Here is an 18,658-nt window from a genome sequence, read left to right as displayed (position 1 = left end):
CGACAAGATTTTCCCTTTGGCTGGCCATTTTATTCACGGAAGAGCCGTTCAGCAACCTCGAAATTTCGTAATTTCTCCGGGTTTCGCGCTTCAACACGAGCCGCGATCCTCGGAGCCGCTAGCCGCTACTCGCGAGTGCATTGCTCCCGGTAACCATCGTCGATCGGTAGAACACGTTCGTTTCGGTACTCTTGCGTTCAACGCGTCTATCGGTTATCGACACAGTTACGGAGATCGATACTCGCCAAAAGAGAAGAAGCAACCAACAACGTTCGCACGCGGTTCAATCTTGTACATAGGAAATGTCAACGATCGATCTTGGGTCGACACCCGGTTATTCGAACAAATTGAATTGCCGTTGAGGCGTCTGTATCGTCGCAAAGATTCGTAATCGTTCGACGGCAGAAGGAACGTGGATGGAAACGGTTTCGCGTCGCTTTTCGCGGTCGGAATCGTGGCGGCATGAATCACTCCGACGGAATGAAACCCCTTCGCCGGTTTCCTCCGAGCCACGAGCCTCGAGCTCATCGGCCAGAGGTCATAGGTGCCGCATAAGCACCGACGAACGCGCTCGCGCCGATGCGATGGGATGCGATGGTAGCTGATGGTCCGGCGATCGGTTCGAGAGAGGCGTGCCGGAACGATAGCTGGTCGCACGCGCGCGCGAGAAGGAGAGAGAGAGAGAGAGAGAGGGAGAAGGAACAACGAAACGGTTTGCAATAGCGGCTCGTTAATTTAAGCGACTGCGAACGGTTACCGGTTCGAACAAGAGCAACAACGCTAGATACGGATACACGGCGTAACGTGCGGGAGTAAACGGTCGCCGGTATTGCCGCCACTACCTCCGGCCGGCTCCATTACCCTTATTGTTAAACTTAGAGTTAGCGAACTACGGAACGAACTATAGATCGCCCCGGTCCCGGCCCCGGCCCCAGCCCCGGTCCCGGCCGCTTCTCGTCACCCGTTGCCCGTTGCCCGTTGCCCGTCACCCATCGCACGTCGCCCGCTTCCGAGCCGCAACACCCATCGCCGACTGCCACGTGGCCGCGAGCGTGTGGCTACGCATGCACGCGGACCAAGGTGTCATCCGTGACGTTCGCGGATTTCTTTCTTCCCGTCTTGCTTCCTTTCTTCCTTCCCCCTTTTCCTCTTTCCTGGTCTCGTTCTCTCCCGATTTCTCGCGATCGTAAACGCGAACGCGGACGGCGCGTTCCCATCTTTTTGGTATCGGACGTCGAACCTCGCGCGTGATCTTAAAAAGAGAAGCAAGAACAACTCGCTCGCGACGCGAACTCGAACTCGAACTCGAACTCGAACTCAAACTCGGCGTGCCAGTTACACGAACGAAAATAAAGAACGGGAAGAGAACGGGCCGCGGAGGGGGCAAAAGAAGGTGCGCGCGGTTGATCCGTGCCCGTCGCGTCGGTGACGTGGCCACGCGCTAAATAATACACTTATTTGCTCCATAGACCGTAACAGGTGCAGAGCATTACCGCCCCAACGGTAGGCGGTCGCAATAATCATCGTAATGAGACTGCGCCGCGTAATCGTTACGGTCGCGGTCGTTCGTACAACGGAAAAATAGATTAATTCGTCTCGCGGGGGGAGGTGGACTTTCAAATGACTTAACGAAGTTAAATGTGGCTCGCGGCTGGTCGCTCGGGGCGCGCGCCTGTTCACCGTGTTATAAGCATCCCGCATTACACCTTGCGCTAAAGACGGAGTTTATGCTTGTCTCCCCGCCTCGACACTAGCCTAGATACTAGATACGGCATCGATGCCGGTATAGCGCGACGTTAGCGCGCTTTCTCCGGCCTCCTCCGTCCACGTGTTTTCACCGGTGCTCGGTGTTTACCGAAAGTTTTTCGCGTGGCTACCTTCCCGCGGTAACCATAAACCATTTACCGTCGAGGCGAGAACTGGAAACCGCGATAAACGTGATCAGCGCGAGCAACCCTAATCCGCGGGGCAAAGTTTCACGCGGCGGAAAGTACGACCTACCGGCACGCGCCGGGAAACTTTTCGACGCCTGGGCCCGATTCGACCCGGTTCTTCGACCAATTCGCAGACGTAGAGCAGTCGACGTGCGAGCAAATTGAATCGGTGTGTAACGCACGCGTAATTACCTGGCGCGGTGCGACGCCGCGCCGGCATTAGCCGACAATTTTACTACGATTTTATTGCGGCTCGAATAATTCGTTGGACGTCGTAAAGCGTTCCGCTCGCATCGCCGCACATCCCTGCGTCGGTTCTAATTTTTCCAAAGAGGATCTCTCTTTACGACAAATACTTTCCAAAACAAAAAAAAAAAAAAATACACACGCACATTCGAGAAGCATTCGGTCAGCGAGAGCTCTATGAAACTTTGAAAATGTTTTCGCAATTAGAAACGAGCACCGTTCCCATTTAGATAAACGTTGCGCTAGTTCGAAACCGATGTCGGCATGATGTTTCGAACATTTGTCATGCACGCCCGCACAGAGCAGAGCCGAGCAGAGCAAAGCAGAGCAGAGCAGAACGGAGTTGAGCGGAGTAGAGAAGAGCAGTGCACAAGTTCATTTACGGCCGACACTCGAGCAGTTCATTCATCCCTGCGTCGGGTCGTACTACGCGGCGCGACGAGGCGAGGCGAGGCGAGGCGTGGAGAGGCGAGGCGAGGCGAGGCGAGGCGTGGACAGGCGAGGCGCGACGGAGCAGCATGGACACGGGTATTCCCCGCGTTGCCGGAAAAATGGGCAAATTCGACCGGCGATTCCGAGCGATTCGGAGAACAATGAAGAGGATGGGACGCGAGAGAACGGCGGAACAGGGACGAAGAAGAAGTAGAAGTAGAGGTAGAAGTAGAGGTAGAAGAAGAAGAAGAGAGACTCACCGGGTTCGGCAAATGTGATGACCTCCGACGTCCTTGCGTAAAAGTCGTCCATCTCTTCCTGCGCGTCTTGGTCTTCGTGGTCCCCGTAACCTATCCCGGCGGTGTCCTCGGTCGAGCTCTCGGCTTGTTGGTCGAGATTCCGATACGAATAATCGTCGTCGCCGTAAAGAAACTCGGCCGAGTACGCGTTCTCGTGCTCGTTTCGCGATTTGTCCGGGTAACGAAACGACTGGGCCTCGGCTCTGTAGAGAGTCTCGAGGGCCAGGAGTCTCGGCACCGTGGCCAGCGTCCTATTCACGTCCGGTTTGCTCCTCAAGCCGAGTTTCGTCAAGATTTGATGCTTGATCGCCTCGAGCCGGAGATCGTCCGGGGTGGGCGCGGCGGTGTCTTTCGGACCACCGCCCCGATGTGTCTCGTGCATGTGTTGATGCTGTTGCTGCTGGTGCGGGCAACCAGGGCAGGTCTGATGATGGTTGTTCTGTCGCGGTTCGACCGGCGACAGGGTCAGCCAGCAGATCGCCAGCCCTATCAGCAGCAAATTCGGTGGCAGTAGACAGGCTCCTCTGCGGACGGTGTATCTGAAGGCGACTCGAGCCGTCGTCGAGGGTCCTCGGTCTCGATCTTTGTCTCTGTTCCTGTTTCTGTCTCGATCTCGATCTTGCCGAGATCGCTCGGAATCGACCGAAGGCGGATCGAACCGAGAGGTGGTAGCAACACTCTTCTCCGAGTGATTTTCGTTTCGACCTGCGTTTGAGGTGAGTCCCGCTCTGTACGGCACCTGGAGCATCTCGGCGGCGAGTCACCTCCTCCTCCCCCACCACCTCCTCCCTCCTCTACTAGTACTACTACTACTACTACTGTTGTTACCGGTAGGACCGCCGCTATGGATTCTGCTAATACTACTACAGCTATCACTGCCGCTAGCGTCTCTTCTTCTTCGTTTTCTTTTTCCTCTTCCACCTCCGCCTCCACCTCCTCCTCCTCCTGTCGCTGTCGACGCTGTTGCTCCTTTCCGATCTTTCGGCTGGATATCGAGGCTATCTTTCACGATCGTTGTCCACGATCGACGTCGGCGATCGAGCCGATCCCGCTCGTCCCCGCTACCACCGAGGAGGACGGTACCGTTCGCCGATGCGTTCGCCGGTGCGAGCTGGTCGAGCGTGGCGAGCGCGAGCCGATTTTGCAGAGAATCGACGTGCCGGTGCCGATCCTGCTGATCTTGATGTCGGTGATACCGAAGCTCGAGTTGTTCTTCTTCTTCCTGTTGTTCTTGTTCTTGCTGTTGTAGCTGCTGTTGGATATCCGTTGCGGCTGTTCTAGCTGCCTCTGACCCGCGACACGGCGACGAACAACGGCTACGACGTCGACGACGACGACGACAAGGACCTGTTGAGAGGGCGAGGATTGCGTAGAACGGTGACGACAACGGCGATGACAACCACGACGACAGGGAAAAGGCATTCTCGCCAAAACCCCCCATTACCAACTACCCGATGCCGCTATTTCAGGATCGATCTCACCCGCAAGATGGACCGCCGTAACAACCGGGTACATCCTGCTCGTGTTTTCGGCCATTCGCGCTCCTTTTCGCTGTTACGACTTGCACGTCCACAGGTACGTGGCCCACCCCTTCCGACACGGCCACGATCTTTCGCTTCCTTCGCCTCTTCTTCTCTCGTTTCCCTTTCTCTTGTTCTTCCTCTTGCCTCTTCCCTTCCGCTTCCTTTCCTCTTCCTTTCCGCTTTCCGTTCTTCGTTCCTGTTACCGTTCACCTTCGTTTCCTCGATTATCCGTGATCGTTCTCTTTCTGTCTCTCCCTCGCTCGTTTTCTACTTTGGTCTATCTATCTATATATCTATCTGTCTATCTATCCCCATCTATCTATCTGTCTATCTATCTATCTAACTATCTATCTATCTATCTATCTTTCTATCTATCCGTCTATCTATCTCTATCTATCTATCTGTCCAACTATCTATCTAACTATCTACCTATCGCTAGATCGGTACTCTGGTCCTATCTTGTTCCCATTCGCATCGTTTCACCGACGACGATCGTCACCCACCCGATCACGTCGATCATACCTTGCCTCGTGCCTCTCGTGCCACTCGTGACTACCGTGTGTGCCTGTCGTAGTTTCTCGCCGCGAACGGACCAAGAGATCGCGTTCGTTTCCGATCCTGATCTCGAGATCCTGGGGTACTGTCCTCGAGCCTCGACTTTTACCAGAGGGAGAACCGGGTTGTTGACCCTAATTCCTCTCCGCGAACCGTGCACGTTCCCCGCACAACTTCCGAGACGAAAGAGACGATCGATTCTCTTTTTCTTCGTCGTTCGGTTCTCTCTTTACTCCGTTTCGTTTGCTCTCCTGTTTGTACGGTGATCGACGCCGCGACTAAGGTCTCCTCGACTTTCTCGGACACTTTCTACGCGTACCTAATGTCTCACTACGACTAAGGTCTTCGGAATGATGCACCATTTAAAAGTCTGTCGCGACCGAACGCGCAACGACGGGCATCCGAGCCGGCGCCAGAGCTCCTTTAGGAGGATCCCGTGGTGGTCCGGCCGGCGAGTAAAGCCTTCTTTTCCACCCTCCGCTGGCTGCCGTTTTGTTCCGCCGTGCCGGCTGCGAGTCCGGAGCTCGTTCCTACTGTCCGCCCGAGAGGAACCGTGATCCGAAAAGTCGCGTGTTCCTGACGTGCACAGTCTTCTCCGTGCATGTAGATCCCGCCTGCATCCTTCTCCGCCCTCGATCTATCCGTAGATCCGTGCGAAGAGCGTGTCCGTTGCTCCGATATGCGATACCACCGACAACAGGCTGCCGCCGCCGATACCGCTGATACCGCTGATACCGCCGATACCAACGACCATCCGACCAACACCGTGCCTTTTACGGTTTTCCCTGTTTCTTCGTTTCCTTCGTTTCCTCTGTTTCCTTATTTCCACAATTTTCTTATGCCCCTATTTTTCCGCGATCCTCTTCTCTCGCCCGTCCTTTTACTTTTCGTTCCCTTTCTTCGGTCGCGTTTCCACGAACCACCGATATCGTCCACGATAACACGAGACGAAACGCCGAAGGATCCCTGTAACGACCGAAGCACGCTTGTCGGAGGCGCGCCGGACACTGAGGGGCATCCACCACCACCACCACCACTACCAATACCGATACCACCACCGCCGTACCATCACCGCCGACAGCAGCAGCAGCACCAGCACCAGCACCAGCAGCACCAGCACCAGCACCAGCACCAGCACCAGCACCAGCACCAAGCACCAGCAGCAGTAGCAGTAGCACCACCACCACCACCACCCGTAACAGTAGCAGTAACAGTAGCAGTAACAGTAGCAGTAGCAGCAACAGCAGCAGTAGAAGTAGCACCACCGCTAGCTGCCACCACCACGAACACCACCACCGACCAACGAAACACCATCCACCCACCCACGATATAGGTACTGCAACGACCGGCTAAACTCCCCGATAACTTTATATAGGTGGTCCCCTGTACACGGTGTTCCGAAAACGTTCTCGACCACGCGAAACGAACCAACTGCCCAAACTTTTTGTCGACGATTATACGTTTTTTCCTCCTCTTCCTTCTTCTTCCTCTTCTTCTTCTCCTCCTTCTGTTTCTCGATGTTGAGATTTCCGAAAATGTCTTTCTCTTCTCTCGGAAACGCGACGAACGGTTTTGCTTTACGTGGAAAGAAATGTTCGCGAATCGGCGTCGTTCGACGTTCGACGTTGGCCTCGGCGAATCGCGATCGAATCGGACGATCGGACGTTGGGCGTTGAAAGAAAGGTGCGATAGGTATTGTCTGCACGCGAGCGGGGGTAGGTTTTCCCGACCGCGTGAAGACTTTCTCTGTCTGTTGATCTACGCGTACCAGCCTGGTCCGCGTTTTCTGCCGTTCATCGGCATATCATTCGGCACGCGTGTACAGTGCACAGCGTACAGGTATCGCTCGCGCGCAAGCGTTCCAGGCCCGGAGACAAGGATCGAAAGAGAAAGACCAGAGACCGGAGACTAGACAGAGGGGGCGAGAATAATTTTGCTTGGTTCGGCGCACTGTGCGCAGCTCGTTTCTCTTCCTCTCGAGGATCCTCCGGTCTCCGACTAACAGGGAAAGAGAAACGGGCCGAGAGAGGGAGAGAGAAAGAGAGAGAGAGAGAGAGAGAGGAGAAAAGGAGACAAGGGTTGTTCGAACGGCCACCACGTGGCTGACGCGTGGTACCACGGCCGCTTCCGCTGTGCTCGCGAGACGAGAAACGAGAGACGAGGAACGAGGAACGGGAACGAGGAGGAACGGTCCTTCGTCGTCACCGTTCCTCTGCTCCTTTCGATTCTCCGACAACGAAGAAACGGAGGAAAAATGGAAAAGAATCCTTCGGTGTTTGCTAGGTTCGCAAAGTACTGGTCACGCAAAATCGAACATTGCCTACAGTTCCCAGGCTTCTTTTGTTCTCGTTCTCGTTCCCGTTTGCGTTCTCGCAATCGAGAATACGTAGTTGTCGTTTACGATAGCGACTGTAATCTCTGCGGTTCTCGCGACAGTCGCTTCCCATGGGCAAGGAAGGACGGAAGGAAGGAAGGGCAACGCGGGGAAAGGAAGACGCAACCGACAAGATAGAAAGAGAAGCGAACTAGCTTTAAGCATATTGATCAGAAGACGGTAGTTGGCTGAATGCCACGTGGTGATGCTGCGAGAGGCGCCGGTCTCTTCTCCTATTATGAGCCAAGGCTCCTATCCTCCTCTCTTACTTTCTCTACGATCCTCTCTCCTCTTTCGTCGTAATCTTTCCCAAAATCCTTGCCGGTACGGTCCTCTCTTATCTCACCCTCTCTCTCTCTCTCTCTCTCTCTCTCTCTCATCCTCGGTCCCCGGTAGTCGCCCCCTCCCTGTCCACGTTTGCGACGTTCTTCTATCGTTCGCTTCGGTGTACGCACCGAATTTGTGTACGTGCTACGTGTTCGGTGCTCGTACACGATAGTACTACGATGTGAAGACTCGTCTGCCCAGCCACGTCTCTCTCTCTCTCCCTCTCTCTCTCTCTCTCTCGCTCCTCTCCCTGTAATCGTATAAGTGAAATTTCCGCAAGACCCGAACGCACACCAGGCCGCCTCAAAGCAAAACGTTTATTTCTTCCTGGTCCCTCGCGATCCCTTTCGCGGTCCGTTTCTTCTGGCTCGCATCGATTCCTTGTGAGAACCACCTCGCAGGCAGGCGGCTTTCCAGCGGCTCTCCGGAGCTGCCATGCCGCCAGCATGCGAGCATGCGAGGCCGTGCCACGCCGCACCACCCAACCTTTCGATTGAGACGTCGGATTAACAAGCTCGCCCGCGTCGTCGTGAGGTGCAAAAGGCCAGTTTATCTTTCTTTTCCGATGCTCCTTTTGCGCCCCTCTCACCGTATCTTTCTGTATCTTCTTCGTCCCTCCGGTCGCGTACCACCGCCGCCTTCCTATTCCCACCTCTTTCTCTTCGCCAAGTCGCGTCGCGTCGGGGCAACCTTGACGAAGAGAACCAGCGAGAAAATAAAACGACGGACGGAGGCCGCGTTAAACAGCCGGCAGCAGAGAGAAAGGGAACCGCCTTCTTGGGTGGCTACCGGTTCCACGGTTAAGTTCTCACCGCCTCCCAGACACCGTGCATCTCCTTGTATCGTCTTGCCTCTTCTCTTCTCCTCTCTTCTCTTTTCTTCTCTTCCGTTCTCGTTTTACCTCGTTCTGCGATGACGCTTTTGGTTGGTCCTTTTGCCCTATCCCGGAGGCGGCCGACGTCGATAAAAATGTCGGGAACGCGTCTTTACCTACCACCGGCGATGACAATCCCTCCCGCAACACGGAGAACGTCAGCGACGAAACTGGAAAAACGCAACCGAGGTACGTATACACGATTCGAACGGAACCGAACGTCTACTCGGCTTTCTAGCTTCGATCGAAAGCAATTTGAAATAACCTCTTCGAATCTGATCGTCCTTCTTCGAGACATCGATCGAGATTTAAATGAATCGATCGTAAAGCGCACCCTTCCAAATAATGTCACACCGCTTAAATATTCACGGTGTGAGAATTGGTTGTCTGAAAGTCGCGAGGCGAGGTCGTAGTCGAAGAAGAGGGTGCGGAATACTCGATACCTTCCAACGTGTAAAAAATTAATAAATTATCGGTAACGCGAGAGACGACGCGAGGGCGTCGGATCTATTGTTGCGTTCCGCGCGTGGTCAAACGATGCCGCTACTTTATCGATTGTCGCCGCGAGTTTGCGTGCTCGACGAGTCTCCGAGAAAAGTTACCGTGGGCACCAACGAGGTATAGGAGTAGACCAATCACCATATGGGGTTTCGTGTCTCACGATCTGAAATACCGACATCGTTAACAACAACTAGATTTCTTACGCCCTCTACGCTGACGAACGATAAATGTCGCAACTAGATCCACGAGAAGTTTAGACCCTATACCTATAACACTGTCCAACACCAAAAAAATATTGCAATACCTGTTGGGTGATTCTTATACACTTTGTCATCCTAAAACCGAATCTGAAAGTAGAATTGCTCCATCACGCAACGTTTTCGAAAAATTTTGGTTTTTGTAAAAATGCCCGATTTTGATACGAAACGACGTGTTACGCAAAAACTAAACACGCGAGAAAGTTCAAATTTGAGTCAAGAGATAGAGGTGACTCTCCTCTACATATTCATATAGTCAATTATATTTTTATGTACTTCCTAATAGTTGTAAATGGTTGTTAAAGTTTGAAAATGTGCCGACGCGGGTACTTTGTACGCTCTATTTTTGTATTTATGTGAAAAATCCTTTATCTAGCAGGAATTTACAATACAGGAATGCATTCTACAGACATTTCTGGTAAAGAAACCATTCACGAAAAGTATTTGGTTCCATTAATGTAAGAGAAGGATCAGAAAATGTTAATTGACAGCGTGTGCGCGACGCGTTCGCGCCAGACGGCCATTGCAGCCTTTTCGCGACTCGCCAGGGCCGTCGCTATGCGTAGTCGACGTTGGTACCACTCAAGTATGTCTTTGCTTACTATGCTTAATTAAATACATTTTTTTTGTCCTTTTGAGTGCCAATCATTACAAAAGATTATAAAAATACGAGTTATATTCACATTTCATTGTGGAAATACTTAATAAAGAAAATTGACCGCAGCAATTATCGCAAATTATAAATAAGCAGCTATTGACTCGGTATTATTCGGTATAGAGGATAATACCGATTGCCGATACCGAACGTGCTGGCCATGAAACAGTTCCGCCTCGTCCAATCGATCGGTTTGGAAATCGAGAATCCAACGTTTCTCTTGCTACTCGCGCATAATGAGCAGGACAACCGTCATGTTGGTACCACATATCATAGCGATTTTGTAAAGGGACATCTTATAATCAATCAATCAATAATCAATTTCTCGCAGCCAGTGCGGATTATCCACAGACCAATCATGGGCGTTGCGTAGATTAATTGAGCCATGACTAGTGAATGTTACTTCGTCTGTAAACAAGACATTAGAAAAAAAAGAATGATTTTGAAGCAATCCCCATTGACAAAAGTTAATTCTATTTTGAAAATCATTCCCGTGCAATTCTTGATGGAGCAATACGTGGAACGGATGAAATTTATGTCGGTCCAGACTTCGTATTACGCTACTTTGACTCATGCCTGCTTCCCGGGAAATTTTTCTCGTACTCACGTGAGGATTGAGAACTATAGCTGATAAAATATTAATTGCATTGTCTTCATTAGTCGTGGGATTCTTCCGTTTGTGCTGTCTTGCATGTACACTTCCAGTACTTCGAAACAACCTGTACGTATTAATGAAAGTCTGTCTAATGTTTCGCTCGGGGTACCTTTCTTCATAAAATAATCGGGCCTGCACTGCATTTTCTCTACATTCACACTAAATCGTGATCATATCACACTTTTCAGTCATTGAATAAGACATAGGGGAATCGCGATTGGAAACATACTGATAGTAAATAAGAATGCAGAATAACAATAACATTGAAGGACCTTAGTATGTTTACTTTAATTACGACCATAGTATGTTTACTATTTACTACAAGTCTCAACCGTGATAAACGTATTCTGCTTTCATATTCTAAATCTTATACGTTTTCTCTGTCTGTGACCTTGAATGGCCTTGGAATAATTATTGTTACTGAATTCCTCATGAAAGGGACTATCATTGTAGTTGTCTAAAAAAGGGTGGTTCCATTTTAAAAAGTCAAGGTGACCTTGATATCTCTAAAAAAATGACATAAAAATAACATTTTTTTTGGCATCGTGTCAGCCCCATTGTACCATTCAACCTTGTCCTTATCATATGTTCGAGATTCGAATTCTGGAGCTGCCGGCCGTTACGACAACCGTCGAGCGTTCGCTCCAGTTCCTTTTTTGTCTAATGTGTACCGAGTCGCGTAGCGATCACTTGTTACCGTTGAGCGAGGTCGCATAATATTTGTCAGAGCTCATTGCCGGTAAACCTCCTCTATTCGAATCTCGTCCAAGTTGTTTACCGGCATCATCGATCATAACCAAATAGCGTACAACTACGTCTGCCGGTCGAAGAACATTTAAGGCTCTCCCCTGGCGGAGCAGCTCTCTTCTTTTCTCAGTTCTCGCTCAAGTCAAATTCAGTATCTGTCAGCTTCATTCTCGTTCTATCCTTTCGTGACTTTGTACTTGGACCAGCCGATATTTCCGCGTCGCGGTGCGTGACTCTGCTCGCGACAAGATTGTCCTACGATCGCGTTGAAGATTTTTCGATCGCGGCGGCCCTCGTCAAGGTGCCGTTCAAGATTTCCGGCGCGATTCGAAGCAGAGGCAATCACGCGGCAAGATTTCCGTGCGCTGCTCGGAGATTAGCGAGGCGAAAATCTTTAAACCCGGAAATAAAGTGCATTTACAACCGAAAGGTCAACATTCTTCTTCTCCCGTCTTCTCCTTGCTTCTCCTCGTATATTTGAATTGTTACTTTCATAGAGCTGGTGAAAGTTGACCAAGGTGAGCGGTGTAGGCTTCCAAGAATCTCTGGCCCACCCCAAGCTAGCTTAAGGTGGACCAGAGAAGTGTTAAATGACCCTTGGTCCACCTTAAGGGGGCCGACAGCCATTTGGCCTTGATGTCACGCTATGTTAATCTGTGCCTTTTTTTCTAGACATTTTACGTCTTAAATAAGTAAGTAATCAATTAAAAATGCATACCACCGTGTTTGTACATGTCTTTGCTACGTCTGTCCAGAGCCTTTTTTTCGATACGAACACTAAATCTCCTGAAATTAAGAGAATCTCTCTGCGGCAGCCATCTTGTGACGTCATACTTGCTTCAGAAAGCGAGTTTTCTGCCGAATATTACAAATTACTCCACGATGAGGTAGAAATTCGCAATTTGGGCTCTGGACAGACGTAGATTGGACTTTTAGGAAACACAAGTGACCACTTTTAAACTGCTCATTGCAATATTGGAGCATGAATTTGTCAAGATTTTGACCCTTGCAAGTTCATATACGTATATTGCAGAGAGATTCTCTTAATTTCGAGAGATTTAGTGTTCGTATCGAAAAAAAGGCTCTATACAGACGTAGCAAAGACATGTACAAACACGGTGGTATGCAGTATTAATTGATTACTTACTTCTTTAAGACATAAAATGTCTAGAAAAAAAGGCATAGCGTAACATAGCGTGACAGTCAAGGCCAAATGCCTGCCGGCCCCCGTAAGCCAGGTAGACCAAGGCTGGCCAGTGGTGTCCAGTGATGTCCAGGGCAGCTTCTGGTTCCGCAGCACTTCCGCTCCCACCTGAGAGCGCACCTTGACTGACTGACTGAGCGCGGCCGCTGAGATCAGGTGCGCGGTACACAGTGCACAACTCTTCCACTCCAATTAATTTCGGTAGATCTCGATCGCCGTGATAGTGATTATTCATAAATTTGTTATTTCTGGCTGTTTAATGTTTATAACAATTTCTTTTGGTAATGATGTCGACAAGCACTCCCTTGACCACCTTGCCATCTAATTATTTAGTGAAAATAAATTATAGAACTCGAAATACAGAATAACTTTTAATCCATGCATATTCGTACACATTAATTTATCGTACACAATTCACTGTTAAATTTATTATTTCTGGCTGTTTAATGTTTATAACAATTCCTTTCGCCAATAATGTCGACAAGCACTCCCTTGACCATCTTGTCACCTAATTTTTTAGTTAAGATAGATGATAGAACTCAAGGTACAGAATGACTTTTAAGCCATGAATATATATATACTTTTATTTTGTCTCCCCTAAGGGTTACAATTCCTTTTCCCTTACACCACCTCCTTCTATCGCCGTCTTTCCATCTTCGCTTACCCTAACTTAGACCTTATTTATCTTAATCTAACTTAACCTAACTTATACTTAGCTTAAACTAGACTTATATAGTATATAGCGAGAAAAGAGAGAGTTTATTTACAATAGACCTTATATTTATGACTTAATCTAGCTTATACATAACTTATCTATGCTTATGAACTATGTAGAGCTATGTAGTTAAGCCATGAATATTCGCACGCATTAATTTATCGTACGCAATTCACTATTAAATTTATTATTTCTGGATGTTGAAAGTTCGAAATCATTGCAGGCATTATCGGTAACTCCGGTAACGCAAAAACCATTTCGGACCACCACAGTTCTTATGTGAATTACCAGGCAAAAAGTTTATGGCATCCATATAAGAACTACCTCGGTGCGAACATGTCCCAGCGTTGACAATAGCTCAGCTGGACCGGGTGGACGAACTCAGACGTAAACCTTTTGTTTACGTCTGGTGTCATACTTGTCGCGTGGGCCATCGTTTCCCATATTCTAAAATATCAAATCCGCTACCCGTGTCCTTGGCTCGCTTGATCTATCGCCTTATCATCTCGCCATTTGTATAAACCTCACCTCCTGTTATAATATATTATTTAATACCATACAGTCCACGCTTACTCTCTGCCCTTCCCTATCGCAACTTCCATACCTTCTTCCGTCGCTATAGTTCCAAACAAATGTTTATAACAATTCCTGTCGCCAATAATGCCGACAAGCACTCCCTTGACCATCTTGTCACCTAATATTTTAGTAAAGATAGATGATAGAACTCAAGGTACAGAATGACTTTTGAACCATGAATAAATGTACACTGATAAATGTATTGTCTCTGCTTGTTTAACGATTATAAGAATTCCTCTTACCAATGATGCTGTAGAATACCCTCTTGGCTATCTTACCACCTAATCTTTTTAGTAAAAATAGCTAATAGTACTCGAGATACAGAGTAACTTTTAAAGCATGTCTTGAGCATGTCTTAAAGCATGCCAAAGTAACTTTTATGCATGATTATTCGAAGTATACAAGATACTCGATTCTCATTAAGACTTCTAATTAAGATTACTCGATATTTCATATCGTGCGACACGAAACAGTATAATAAGGTGACTGGCTGACGTACTCCTACATCTAGTCTGTGATATTGGTTCCACAATATTGGTTCCGACCGATACGGTAGGATGTGACAGAAAAATGGTAAGGGGGCTCTAGAGCCCCGCGGACGAGGGACAAAAAATTAAATTGGGTGATTGGTCTACTCTTGTACCTCGTCTGTGGTCTGGGTTATCGTTACCGGAGCTCCTCGGAGAACGCCTGCTTTATCCACGGCGGAGAGCTCCGATACCAGTCCCTTCCTTATCGAGGGTCGAGAAGGTCAGAAACGAGTTCGCGTTCCGTTTTACAGCGACGCGAATCTCCGAAGACCGAGGATGTTCGTTGCTTTGCCTTGTTCCAGCTACGAAAGAGTCGTCGTTGTTCTCACGTTTCGCGAAGCACCAACGGCGACTCTTCGCGCCGGTCGAATCGAGCACCGAAAGCAAAATGACCGTCGTTGCTCGCAATTGGTCGTGGTCGCATGATTACCTTTTCGACGACACGTCAAAGGGACGATATGACGAGATAGGGCTGCGAACGGCAGCAACAACAGCAAAAGCAACGGTAAAAGACGAAGCAGCGGAATGCCGCGCCGCGCCGCCGAGAGGATCGGAGGGGCGAGGAGCTCGCTGTATGCGACGCTCGTCTGGGGGGGGGGGGGGCATCCGAATTAGATTGATCTATCATTGGTGTTGTCTGGCAGTCGTCTCGACCGCCGATTGCGTTCGAGGCGAATATCATCTTCCTAGAACCGTCGCGTCGCGTCGCGGCGTGTCAGTGATTTTATTTGCACACCCATCGATCATCCTCCCATCTCCTTCGACTGAAAAAGATATTCGCGCGATCCGATCAACGCGACTTTACTTCTCGTTTACTCCCGTCGCGTCACGTCGCGTCGGAAACAAGTCGAATAGAAGGGTCGCGAAAATTGGTCGTGCACGCGTTTCCGTCGCCGATTTCTAAGGGAGAGAGGTGCGCGCAGACCGAAACGAAATAAGAACGAAACGAAACGAAACGAAACGAAATGAAACGAAGACGAAGGGAAAGGGAAAGGAGCTCGCAAAGTTCGGGGACGGCTTGATTGAATGCGGATGTGCGTGCAGTCGGTGGCGGCGGTCGACAACCACGAATCGGGGGAAAATTATAGGTACTCCTCTTTCGTAGGTTCCCCGGTTCGATGCTATCTGCTTGCTTCTTCCGGGAATTTCGCAGTATAAATAGGAAGGCAGCGGGGCTGGTCGCGGCTCGCTCCGCCGTTTGCTTTCGAGCAAAACGCGAAACAACGCCCGCCGAACGCGTTCGGCACTCGCGCGATTTATGCACCCCTTCCGCCCTTTCATCCATTCGCCCTTTCGCCATGCCACCCTGTCACGCTGTCAGCCCACAGGTCGGCAAAGAACCACGGGATTCCAGGCCTGCACGAAACCCCGCGTTCGCCACTCGTTTTTAATTGTGTGCTCGCCCGATCGGTATCTCTTCCTCCGTCCTTCCGGAGAGACCGGTGTGCCCGCTCCTTTTCCTTTTCGATCTCTGCATTCTAATTCGCTACGCCCTCGCTCTCGCCCTCGCCCTCGCCCTCGCCCTCACCCCTTCCAAACGCCGACCAAACCCGTGAACTCAGAATCGAGCACCTTGAGTCACCGTCTGGACGGTAATCGTTTTATTCCATCATCATCGTTGTCGTTGTCGTTGCGCGTTTATCGCGCGTACGATCGACAACTTTTCGCATCGGATTCGCATCGAATCGATCCTAGCGGCCGTATCATGGTGAACGGACCTTTTCGGCTCTCGTGTCACCTTTAGGCGTGGCCTTACCCGACGCAGTTCACTCGCGACTAATTACCAAAACAGTTCGTTTATCCGTAAATCTATCATTGTTCGAGAAAGCGGCAGCCGAGCGACCGAAAACTCGAGTCGACAGGCCGATGATGAAAAATCGAGCGAAGCCCTTGAAACGCTGGGTCCTGATGGACCCAAGCGCCGCGCCGCGCCGCGCCGCGCCGTGCCACACTGCAGGAAAGGGTTAACGATCGAGAGGGCGAGGATCGTGCGAAATCGTTCGGATTAGCCGGTACGATGGCACCATCGCGGCTGATTTCACTTGCGAAGATTCGAACGAGGGCTACCATAGTTTTGTTGGAATTCGAACGCAAGAAAAAATGGGGATAGAGAAAGGAGAAAAAGCAGTGCAGAGGGGCCGAAACAGGAGAGAGGAAGAGAGGAAGAGACGGAGAGAGTGAGAGAGTCAGAGAGAAAGGGAGAAAGGTAGAGGGACGGCCGGCCGGGAATAGAGGAATACCGGGATGATCCTGGGCGAGCGAATTCAGGTTTCGGTCGTTTGGGTGGCTGCCTGCCCGTGTTACCCGATGCCCCCTTCACCTTCACTGCACATATAAGGGCTGCGAGCACCGCGCCCCGAGCCACGCACCAGCGAAAAAACTGCATACGCATACGATAACGGGGGTGCGTGCCTGAGGGCTATCCTTATGGGGCTTGGGGAGGCCATACGACACTTTAGTAACCCCGTAATACCTCCCCTTTCAGCCAGGCAGGTAGCCTCTGACTCTCCGAGTATAAAGTAGCCAGCCACCGCGCCTCCTCTCTCTCTCTTAGCCCGTGATGTACACCGAGATTAAAGGGCTGCTGAGGGACGAGAGAGCCTCGAAAGGGATCTTCTGCTCTGCCGGTATCTCACGTTGGAAACCGTGTTGACGATTTATCGAGTACCACCACGGGGAGAGGTCCCCCCATTGCCTCTTCAAAATCACGTTGGAATTCTGATACCACATCGACCTGAGAGAGTCGAGTGTCATTCCGCCGCGTGCCTCCACTTCCATCTTCGCCACCAACTCTTCGAACAGGAGAAGCCTGAGAGGACACCGTTCGAGCAATCCTGTCGTGCGCGCGCGCTCGCTGCGCTTAGCGAAACGCGATCGAACCTGAATTTCATTTCGATAATACAAGCCGAATAGACGACACGGGCTTCATCCCAGTATTCAAATCCAACGAATCGCATCGCTCCGATCCGTCGAGCGTACAGATCGGTTTCTCGATTCCGCGTAGATACCACGACGTTGCGCGCTGGCTCAATTCGCGTCAATATCGGCGCGGCGAGGTAGGCGAAGCAAACTATAACGCGACTCTCCGATGCCGATTCCGATACCTCAACCGACACCGATGTCAAAGCCGGAGCGCGCTCGAAATTTCGTGGACTCCGTCGGCGTGTGTACAACGAGCGAGTACGCGAGAGCGTTCCGGAGCTAAACGGAGAGTGCTAGAAATACACCGTAAGTTAATTCAAGTGCATCGCGTTCGCCGTTTGTCGTCACCGTGTAGATATCGTTCTGCTCTCCCTCTCGCTGGCCCGCAAACATCCTCGCATTTACCATTTTCCCGATCCTCCGTGTCGTCGAGATTTTTCTAAGCCCTATCCGTTCGATATCCGTCTCTCCTACTACAAAATTCGAGCGAAGAGCAAACACATTTCGATCGTAAACCACTTCCCGAAAATTCCGACGCGACCAATTTACGAACCGCGTTTGCAAAGCAGTCGCGTCTCGAATGATTTACACATGATTAACGAATCGCTGCGAACAATCCATCGCCTAAAAATGATCGTCTTCAATGATCGTACAACAGCCGAAACTTGTTGTACGTCGACGATACCACCGTTCGAATTCAGCGATCGATCGGCGGCGGCGCGACGCGATTCGTTGCAAAGAAAAGTTGCAGGGGGTGTAGCTCGCTTCGCTTATCCTTCACCGACCTTCGAATTTTTTCTGGGGCCTGGTACCGCGGACCTTAGTTTCCGCTAGATCTGGTTTCGAGGACTACTCGAGAGAGAGAAAGAGAGAGAGAGAGAGAGAGAGAGAGAGAGAGAGAGAGAGAGAGAGAAAGAGAGAGTCCCAAGAAAGCGACTATATTCGTGCGAGCGACACTGTATGTAGGAGCGAATGGTTGGTATTCCGCGCGCTATATCCGGACGAAGCTGGAGAAATGTGTCGCTACCCTCTTCGCGATCCGGTGAGACCAACCCTCGCAACCGCCCCGCGAGCTTCGAACCCCTCGCCGGAAAGTCTCCAGGTTGATGTACCCTAGCTAGAGGAGGCACACCACTTCATCCGGGACCCTCGAATAAGGGACGGGAGCCCCAGGCCTTTCCCTCTCTCTCTCCCTCGCCCTTTCTTTCTCTCCCGGATACCTCGAGTATTTTATCGATTGTCATCGGTTTCCTCGAAAACCTCGCTAAGCTAACCGTTTAAGGGCACACCGGCGGCACTGTCCATAACCTGCGCAAAAATGCGACGAGGCCG

At 50.5% G+C, this 18,658-nt stretch overlaps 1 protein-coding gene across 2 annotated transcripts in view; it reads right to left on the bottom strand.

The window, feature by feature from the left end:
• Actbeta (inhibin subunit beta) overlaps window positions 1–3,804 on the bottom strand; it is a 33,645-nt gene extending 29,841 nt beyond the window's left edge. For both annotated transcript variants that reach the window (XM_076785453.1, XM_076785463.1), the window contains exon 1: window positions 2,873–3,804. In XM_076785453.1, the coding sequence (XP_076641568.1) occupies window positions 2,873–3,659 (787 nt within the window). In that variant the 5' untranslated portion in view covers window positions 3,660–3,804. The remainder of the gene's footprint in view (window positions 1–2,872) is intronic.
• Window positions 3,805–18,658: the final 14,854 nt, after the last annotated feature.

This window comes from Halictus rubicundus, chromosome 1 (genome assembly GCF_050948215.1).
Source record: "Halictus rubicundus isolate RS-2024b chromosome 1, iyHalRubi1_principal, whole genome shotgun sequence".
Lineage (NCBI taxonomy): Eukaryota > Metazoa > Arthropoda > Insecta > Hymenoptera > Halictidae > Halictus > Halictus rubicundus.
This window is presented reverse-complemented; position numbering and strand designations above follow the sequence as displayed.